Source organism: Poecilia mexicana, unplaced genomic scaffold (genome assembly GCF_051168715.1).
Source record: "Poecilia mexicana isolate PSO_F unplaced genomic scaffold, ASM5116871v1 scaffold_9, whole genome shotgun sequence".
Taxonomy (NCBI): Eukaryota; Metazoa; Chordata; class Actinopteri; order Cyprinodontiformes; family Poeciliidae; genus Poecilia; species Poecilia mexicana.
Window position 1 is genome coordinate 3,693,012 of NW_028263378.1, and position 10,129 is coordinate 3,703,140.

The 10,129-nt window shown below is 41.9% G+C and overlaps 1 protein-coding gene across 1 annotated transcript; it reads right to left on the reverse strand.

Annotated features, from left to right (window-relative positions):
• Positions 1–3: 3 nt before the first annotated feature.
• On the reverse strand, positions 4–9,460 carry tmem175 (transmembrane protein 175). The gene is made up of 10 exons (XM_088008632.1): positions 9,067–9,460; positions 6,549–6,587; positions 6,357–6,454; positions 6,223–6,274; positions 6,079–6,114; positions 5,925–6,008; positions 4,914–5,078; positions 3,952–4,030; positions 3,749–3,884; positions 4–2,927 (listed from the first exon to the last, which is right to left on the reverse strand). Exons 1-10 carry the CDS (start codon positions 9,268–9,270, stop codon positions 2,255–2,257), a joined length of 1,566 nt encoding a protein of 521 aa, XP_087864758.1. The 5' UTR covers positions 9,271–9,460; the 3' UTR covers positions 4–2,254.
• Positions 9,461–10,129: the final 669 nt, after the last annotated feature.

Genomic DNA, 10,129 nt, shown 5'->3' on the forward strand with positions numbered 1-10,129 from the left:
AAATAAAGCTTGACAGTTCATTTTTATTAATCTGCATGATGTGCCACAAACATTTGTATTTAGGAAGTCAACATTTTGAAACCAAACATTTAACGGCTTTTCAGTCCTTCAGTGAAAAAAAGAAAAGGTCTCTTCTCAACATGATCTGAATGGAAAACAGTGCAGGTTGCAAACAAATTAACACAAAATAATACAAAGAAAAAAAGATGAGCACGATTTTATAGGTTTTAATTAAAGTGCACGTTGGTTTTAAATCCACCTGGAGTTGGTATTAAAACGGTTTTTATGACAATGTCGGTGTTTAAGCATTATTTATTTAAAATAACAGTGACCCCTACTGGACAAACATACAGGATCCCTTTTTAAGTTGTTTTATCAAATCCACAACCATCGATTTGAAAAATAAACGGAAGAAAATAAAAAAAACAAACTACAGGAAAAAGGAGGGAACCATTTCAAGTTCCAGTGTTGATGCAACACAGTAAAAACCCTTCGTATGTCTCACGGTTTTTGTCTCTGAAACATTTGATGTTTAGTTTTTGATTAAATATTAATTTGAACTGATTTATAAGTTGTTAAATTTGTACGAAATCAATATAAAACAGTGCAGTGACGAGTTTTATGGCTCTACTTTGTCAGTACGGGTTTTAAAGTGCGCTAAGCTTCCAGTTTGGTTCTGTGGAGAGCTTATGAGCAGTTAGCATCTTCCTTAAATCTTGACAACTTCATTTAAACCAAAACAATAGATTTGCCATAGAGGTGTCCAAGGTGTGGTGCGGGGGCCTTATGCGGCCCTCTGAAGGATTTTGTGCGGCCCCTGACCTCATTGCAAGCACAGGAGGTTGATACAGATGGACACTTTTTCATCTTATAGAGAAACATAGTTTAGAGATAAATATCATCTTATTAAAGAAAAAAGGTACAAAAAAACATATCGTCCATTTATCATGTTTCTGCAATCAAACGCAAAAAAAAACTGCGTAACTGTCTTAACGCAACTGTGCAAAAATGTTTTTACGTTTTCTGTCTACAATGATTTAAATTTAATTACTGAGTGGATCAACTTGAAAAAAAGGCACCAAACATACATTTTGTGGCCTAAAACTCCTTCCAACTTAATGATTTTGGCCCTCAGAAGTTAATAGCTCCCAAGAATTGGGGCAAAAAAATCAAAACCAAATGCCTCATGACTCAGAACATTTCTGAACCAAATATTTCCAAAGTTTCTCTTTGGTTCATCCTCTTTCGCCACTACAGACTCTGATGCCCCCGATGCTGTTGACGAAACCCCGACTGACCTTCCAACTTCCTAAAGACATTCCTCCATTTGCTTCAGGCCTGGACAAAATCTCCAATCTGAAAAATGTCAGATCTGCAGCCGCAATGACCAAATTCAGTGTGTTGCTCTGGAGCAGAACAAAGAAAAAACATTATTTTTTCTTTGTAACCAGCTTCACTGAGCCTACGCAAAAACAAAATGGATCAGTAAGGAAACAGCCTTTGCTAAACAAAATAATACAAAAAAAGGCTGTCATGACTCAGTTTCTGCAGTTCTGATTAAAGGAGACCCAAATTATACTGAATACAATACAATTCTGCCAAATACAAAGGAAAGGTAGGTTTCTATCTCATAATCTCACCACTAATCATCTGAACTAAACCTTTAAGAAAAGAATTTGGCTGAGAAAACAGATTCCCAATCTAACCTTCAGATCCTGATTGAGATAAAACAAAAATATGAACATGCTAAGAGAATCACATTTGGATGCCTGGATGGTGACAACACTAAAACCAGAGATGGGTTGTAACTGGTTACATTTACCCGGCTACCTTTACTGGAGTACTTTTACTATGCTGTACTTTTTATTGTTACTCAAGTATTTCTTGGACGGTTATTTTTCTACTTTTACTTAAGTACAAATATGCTGTACTACTCTTGGTTGTGTACAATTTTTGGGGACACTACCCACCTCTGGTTAAAACGGCCGCTAATCACACAGGTGGTAACTGAAAAGACGAATGAATGAACGAACGAATCTTGGCTAACTGCATTAGTATCAGAGCTTCCTTTACATCTTGGATCCAGATTTCACATTCAGCGTTTAATCCCATCTGTGCTCCAGAGATGAACAAACAACTAATAGAAAAGGAGGACGGTTCTGTCCACTTTGCTCTGGATATAAACCCACCAGGGGTTTCTTTCAGTGGCCAAACCTTTTAGCAGCAATACTCCACAGAGCCAGTCAGGAAACTTCTAGGTAACTACAGCATTAAACGGGACTCGCGTTTCGTCCGCTTCATCGTCCACAATGGTCGTCAGATCGGACCGGTTGGGACAGAAAAGGAAGCGAAGCAGTGCCACCCCGATGCGCACCAAGAGCCTCAGCACAAGAAAGGCGAAAGGCACCGTGATCTCCATCAGATGGAAGATGGAGGTGCTGAATTTACTCAAGATGCAGGACAGGAAAAACGTCCCCAAAGCGACGCAGGGGTACAGAGCTAGCTTAGCTAGCATGAACACGTGCTCCCGTCCGCCATACCAGACGTAAGGGTGCAAGGTTTCCTGCTCGTTGTAGAGCGCCACCACCCAGATGGAGAGCTGGAATATCCCGGCGAAGAAAACGATCACGCAGCTGATCTGAATGGCTTCGAGTTCATTCTGCGAGTTGCGTGGGAACTCGTGCGTTAGCTGGTAGGCTAACGGCAAACCGCCAACAAACGCCAGAGAGAAGGTGTTCAGCAGGCCCATGAAGCGTGTCGCCTTGGTGACGTGGAGGAAGAGGGAATGGTGGACGAACCAGAGGAGGCCGACAGTGGCGAAGGAGCCGAAGTAGGCGAGGTACTCCGGGCCGTAGGCCTGCAGGGCGGCGACCAGGCTGCCGCCAAACTGCTTCTGCACCACCGCCGGGTCCGGAACGTTGTCCTCACTGAAACCATGGAGCCCAGTACACGTTACTTTGTTTTACTACTAAACAGAACACCATTAAAGTCACACATTATTTTGTAAAGATGAAGTGACTTTTTTTTTAACATATTTGTTAAAACTGTCACTGATAATCTGTGAAATAAAAAGTAGATCTCCTCCACTGTCTTAAGAACTGAACCAAAAATAACCAATCAGAGCCAGGAGGCGGGTCTTAGTGCTGTCAATCAACCTCATGAACACAGATTAGCACGTTGCTAAATGTGGTAATGGAGGAGAAACAGCTTACCGTTACAGAAAAACTGCTTATTCGATGTCAACGGTGGCTATGCTAACTAGCCTTAGCATTCATAACAAGCTCTGCTAGGTCCAGGGTTTCCTTAAAAACCTTTTAATCTACTTTGAATATTTAATTGTGCTAGTGTACTAATTGGAAAGCATTAAATGGAAACAAGACATTTGTAATGAATTTTCTCTATATAAATAAACTGAATTGCATTGGATACATGGGGTGATTGACAGCATTAAGACCCGCCTCCTCACTACAAAAACACAAAATCTTAAAGTAATTTTCTAGTGCAAATATCTAACTACCCTTACAATGAGACATTAGTAAGATATTTGGACTAGAAACTAGACCAAAAATTACTTTCTAGATTTTGAGTTGTTGCAGTGAATGTGACAGTTCAGGGCCCAGACTCTGAAAAGCCAGGATTTTTATTATTTTTATTTTTTTACAGATCATTTGTCCCTTACTAAGCATTTCACAAAATAATGACCATTTCAACAAATATGTAGAACATACTGTTTGGCTTCAGAGCATACCATATGTCTAAGATGAGAAGCGTTGCTACGATGGCGTAAACGCCGTCGCTGAAAGCCTCGACTCGCTCCTTGCTGAGCGGCTCGTTGGGAAGGTATGTGTAAAACAACATGGAGTCCGGCGTCTCCTCCACCTGACCTGAAGCAGAAGAGACTCATGAGAGGAAGGAAGCGACATCAGAGCGGCAGTGGGTCCGGGTTCCTACCGATGGCTTTGCTGCGGCACCACTTCAGGCTCTGGGAGATGTAAGGCAGGAAGATGACGATGGCTAGGAGAACATAAGACTGGAAGACATGGCATAAATTAGAACGACCTCAATAACTTATGGAAAGGTGGTGAAACATGGGAGGCTACGGAAACCCATTCCTGCCACAAATAAAAAAAAAAAAAGCCACACAGGAAGTCATAATTAAGAGTTTAAAAGTCAGAATTTTGAGAAACAAAGTCATAACTTTAACTTTCAAACTCATAATTACGACATTAAAAGTCAGGATTATCAGACAGAAAGTCCTGATTTTGGCTTTCAGAGTCATCTCTAATGAAGCAAACTTCCTTAGAGAAACATTATTTTGTATTTCATAATTATGACGTTGAAAGGCAATATTCTAACTTTAAAACTCAAAATTATGACTTTCACTCTGAAAATTATTTTTAACCCTAAAATTTTGACTTCTTCTCGAAATTGACTTTAAAACTCGTAATTGACTTTTACTCTTGATATTATGACTATAGAACTCAAAATAGACTTAAAAAGTCAAACTTATGACTTTAATTCTAACATCACAACTTTAAATCTTAAAATTATGACTTATTCTTCAAATTATAAAAGTATGACATTAAAACTCAAAATTCTGAATTTTATTCTTGTAAATGTGGAAGCTGCCGTCTGTAACTTTGTTAGAAAGGTTAAAGAAAACCGCCGATCGGATCCAGTCAAGAATGTTTAAAAATATTTTTTTCTACCAGATTTAATGGGAATCAGATTAAGAACCGTCAGATCAGATGAATGTCTGATTATTATCTGATTAACACAGCAGCGTTTTACATCTACACTTATCCAGGGCAAGTCTACAAATGTCTCTAAAAACAGCAAAACTTATTAACTAACCACCATCTTTTTTCACTTGCATGTGAAAACAGTTTAAGTGGGACAGATTTGGTGCTGACCAGCTGGAAGAAGATGAAGGAGAAGATGCTGGCGAAGAAGCACATGATGGGAACCCTCATGATGACCTTGAGGATGTGATGTTTATAGTAGGTCAGGTTCTCTGAGATCTGGATCTGTTCGTTCAGCAGGAAGGGCCGGCTGAAGGCGTACAGCACAATCACCGACTGGAAAACGCAGGAATCAGGTCAGCGTGTCAGGGGTTAGTGAACACACGGTGCAAACGGCCCGGTGCCAAAACTCACGCTGCGCCCTACCCTGCGCGCTGCGCCCTACCCTGCGCCCTACGCTGCACCCTACCCTGCGCCCTACCCTGCGCCCTACGCTGCGTCCTACCCTGCGCCCTACCCTGCGCCCTACCCTGCGCCCTACCCTGCGCCCTACGCTGCGTCCTACCCTGCGCCCTACCCTGCGCCCTACGCTGCGTCCTACCCTGCGCCCTACCCTGCGCCCTACGCTGCGTCCTACCCTGCGCCCTACGCTGCGCCCTACGCTGCGCCCTACCCTGCGTCCTACCCTGCGCCCTACCCTGCGCCCTACCCTGCGCCCTACGCTGCGCCCTACCCTGCGCCCTACGCTGTGCCCTACCCTGCGCCCTACGCCCCTCTGAAGTGTGGACTCAGTCAAAGTGAACATAAAGGTTTGCGTCGTCAGGTTACAATCGTGCAAAAATTTCAGGACTTCGACATCCAAAATGGCGCGATCGGTCACAGTTTCAGCATTTATGCTGCCAAAACTACAACTGCAACAAAATAAATCAATTTTATATGTACAGGTAAGATATTTTTCCTTTCAAAGTCAATGGTGGAGATATTTGGATGTTCAAATGTGTTGAAAACGAACAAAATTCAACGTAGCCACACGTCCAGTAGAATGAAACCAAAACTATTTTAATACTTTACATTTGGAAACTAATTTTTTTGTGTGAACATTGCCATATTTCCAAGATTAAGGTTGTGAGAATTGGGACCGGGCCGATATCTGACGTAAAGGACGAGGAAACACTTCCTGACCTGAATCACCCCGATCACCATCACACAACCACAGAAGAGTAAAATCCCGAGGACGTTCTCAGGGAAGGTCGCCATTAAAGAAAACTGCAAAGCAGAAGGAAAATGAATCCATTTATTCAAATGTAAACGCATTCAGAACCAGTCTGGTACTCACAGTGTACGGCAGGAAGGTTATCAGCATCATGCAGGCCTGAATTAGAACAGAAAGCAGAACAAAAAAAGGGAAATGTGAAACTTAGAGAGGGTCTGGTAGAAAAACAAAAAATAAAGACGTCAACAAACCTGAGGCTGTACTCACAAGGTTAAGCAGAGCGAGGCAATCGTCAATGTGAACAATGACCTGGAATAACCTGCCAAAATCAAAGACCAAATAAGGAAACCTGGAAAAAAGTCTGAGTGATAAAAAGAAATCTGAACAGAGAAAGTAAGTGCCTGATATGGGCGGCCCAGGCAACCGTCACGATCAGGAAGGTCATCAGGTAAACGGCGATCTTCGTCGTTAGCAGCAGCTGAACACTCTCCCTCAACTCCTGCACAAACCAATCAATATTTTTTATAGAGAACTTTTCAGACAGAAACCTGTAATGTATAATAAAGATCAATCAAGATAATAATAAGGTTTACCTCGTTATCTTCCACTTTGGTGTGGGCAACCGGCAATATCTGTAAATAAGAGTCAGGATTAGAAGATATGTCCGTCAGATTTAATATGTAATAATAATTAAAGTAACTAAAATAATTGGTAATGGTTTTTGCCAAGAGGACAACGCTTCAGTTTCTCCAATAACATTTTCACTAAATGAAGGACCTTTCTGCATAATTTGCCTATTTTAGGGGTACCAACTCCAGTCCTGGAGGGAATTTTGTGTTTTAAAATGACAAAAATAAAGTCACAATATTAAGAGAATAACTATTAAGGCACTAAAGTAGTAATTTTATGAGAAAGCAGTCTTCCTACTGTGCTAAAATGAGGAATATTTAAAATCTAGTGAAGTTATATTTTGGTATCAGTTTTACAATTAAGTAAATATTTAATCATTGAACACATCAGCATCAAATTATTATCAGCAGCAGAACTGAAACAATTGTTCAAACTGTTTCTGTTTGTAATCAAGAACCACTTAAAACAAACAAAACATATATATATATATATATATATATATATATATATATATATATATATATATATATATATTCTTAATAATAATCAAAATTTACATTTAAATCATTGTAGACAAAAAATGGGGCCACAATCAGTCACCTCCTCTACATGGATGACATCAAGCTGTACGCTAAGAGCGAGCGAGACATCGACTCACTGATCCACACCACCAGGATCTACAGCACTGACATTGGGATGTCATTCGGACTAGAGAAGTGTGGCCGGATGGTTACAAAGAGAGGGAAGGTCGTCCGCACAGAAGGGGTCTCACTCCCAGAGGGAACGATAGCAGACATAGAGCACAGCTACAAGTACCTGGGAATACCACAAGCAAATGGCAACCTCGATGAGGTCACAAGGAAAGGAGCCACAGCCAAATACCTCCAACGAATAAGGCAAGTCCTGAGAAGCCAGCTCAATGGCAAGAACAAGATCCGTGCAATAAACAGCTATGCCTTACCAGTAATCAGATACCCTGCCGGAATAATTAGCTGGCCAATGGAAGAGATGAAGGCCACGGACGTTAAGACTCGGAAACTACTAACCATGCATGGAGTGTTCCACCCCAAATCCAGCACCCTGAGACTGTACACGAGCCGTAAGGAAGGAGGCAGAGGACTAGTGAGTGTGAGAGCCACTGTCCAGGATGAAACATCTAAGATCCATAAATACATCAAGGACAAAGCCTCAACGGACGATGTGCTCAGCGAATGTCTCAGGCAATGGGGAACAGAGGATGAGGTGCTGGAGGAACCATCATGGGAAGACAAGCCCCTACATGGGATGTACCACCGACAAATAACTGAAGTGGCTGATATCAGGAAATCCTACCAATGGCTGGAGAAAGCTGGACTCAAGGACAGCACAGAGGCCCTCATCCTGGCCGCCCAGGAACAGGCCCTAAACACCAGAGCAATAGAAGCTCAGATCTACCACACCAGACAAGACCCAAGGTGTAGGTTGTGCAAGGAGGCCTCTGAGACAGTCCAGCACATAACAGCAGGGTGCAAGATGCTGGCAGGGAAAGCGTACATGGAACGACATAACCAAGTGGCGGGCATAGTGTACAGGAACATCTGTGCCGAATATGGACTGGAAGCCCCGAGGTCAAAATGGGGAACACCCCCAAAGGTGGTGGAGAATGACCGAGCTAAGATCCTGTGGGACTTCCAGATCCAGACAGACAAGATGGTAATGGAGAACCAACCGGACATTGTGGTGGTGGATAAAGAACAGAGGAAAGCCGTTGTGGTGGATGTAGCAATACCAAGTGACCACAACATCAGGAAAAAGGAGCAACTGGAGAAATACCAGGGCCTCAGAGAGGAACTGGAGAAGGCCTGGAAGGTGAAGACCACAGTGGTGCCTGTGGTCATCGGGGCCCTCGGGGCAGTCACCCCCAAACTGGAGCAGTGGCTCAAACAGATCCCAGGAACAACATCAGACATCTCAGTCCAGAAATGTGCAGTTCTAGGCACAGCCAAGGTGCCTAGAAGCTCAAGCTCCCAGGCCTCTGGTAGAGGACCCGAGCTCAGAGGATGAAAGAGACCACCCATGGAGGGTGAGAGGGGAATTTTTATTTTTTTACATATATATTCTTAATAATAATCAAAATTTACATTTAAATCATTGTAGACAAAAAGAGTAAAAAAGGTTTTGCACAGTTATCATAAGAGAGGCACAAAGTTTCTAACTTTTGGGGGGTTGATTATTTTTATTTTATTTTATTATACTCCAAAACTAAGATGACTGCAAAAACGTCGTTAATAAATGGGAATGTATTAATATTCTTTTTTTAATAATATGTTATCTCTTAAAAAATGTTAATCGACAGAATGAAAAAGTGTCCATCTGCATCAACCCCCTATGCTTGCGTTGAGGTCAGGGGCCGCACACAATCTTTCAGAGGGTCGCAAATGGCCCTCGGGCCGCACTTTTGGACACTGTGAATTAAGGTGAATCTGCTGCGGGATTTCTCACCATGACTGTGGCAATGATGGAGATGAGGGCATCGCTGTAGGCCAGCAGCCTGTGGGAGGACTGGGTGCTGCTGTGGCCCTCTCTCTCGGACGGACTGAGGCTATCCAGCAGCGGGGAGGACAGGCCGCGGATCCTGGCCGCTTTCTTCTCCATCTCCTCCTCGACGTGGTGCTCGATAATGTCGCTGTCGTCGTTCTCCCCCATCCTGGACGGAGCTGCGGGACCACGGAGGACGGGCAGATGTTTGCAATCACCCGAGTAACAGCTGACTGTGGGCGGACCGAGGAAGCAGGAAGTAGAGGAGCGGGTGTTTCCGGTTCCCTTCGGAGATCGTTCATTCAACAAGAGGAGTCACTCTGCTGGGGAAATTGTTAAATTTGCTGTTTTTTTATCTGGGTTTCTCTGGTTTATTCAAATCGAATTAAATGGTATATTTTAACTGATTTTTCAATTATGTGGCCAGAAAAGTGAAATTTCTTAAACACTTTACAAATATTTGTTATTCTATTAGAAAAATAATTATATTATTATTATTATTATTATTATTATTATTATTATTATTATTATTATTATTATTATTATTATTATTATTATTATTAATTTAATCTATTTTTAGAACGATTGGACATGAAACTATTTCGCCTGAAGGGGGCGACATCAGACCATAGTGACATTCATGATCTTCATGTGGCCTGAAATGAAAATGAGTTCGACATCCCAACCTTAGAGGAATAACAGGTCATAAAAATCAGATATTATTATAAACTGTAACAGAAAGTTACTAAATCTATTATGTATCTTGTGATTGTTGTTCTTGTGGCTGTGCTTTCCTGCTTCCCCACATCCTGTTTTAGTAAACTTATGTTGACAGAAACAGAGCTGAAGCCTTTAGGCACATGCCTAATAAAATAATACAATTTGTATTATTTTTTCTCTCAAACTGTGTTTAGGTCTTTTGCTGTCAGATCCTAAAGTGATGCCGTGTGCTGCCAAACTTCCTCCCTGAAGCTCAATCAAGCAAATTTGTGCCAGTTTTTCATGCTAATACAACACAAGCAATCTT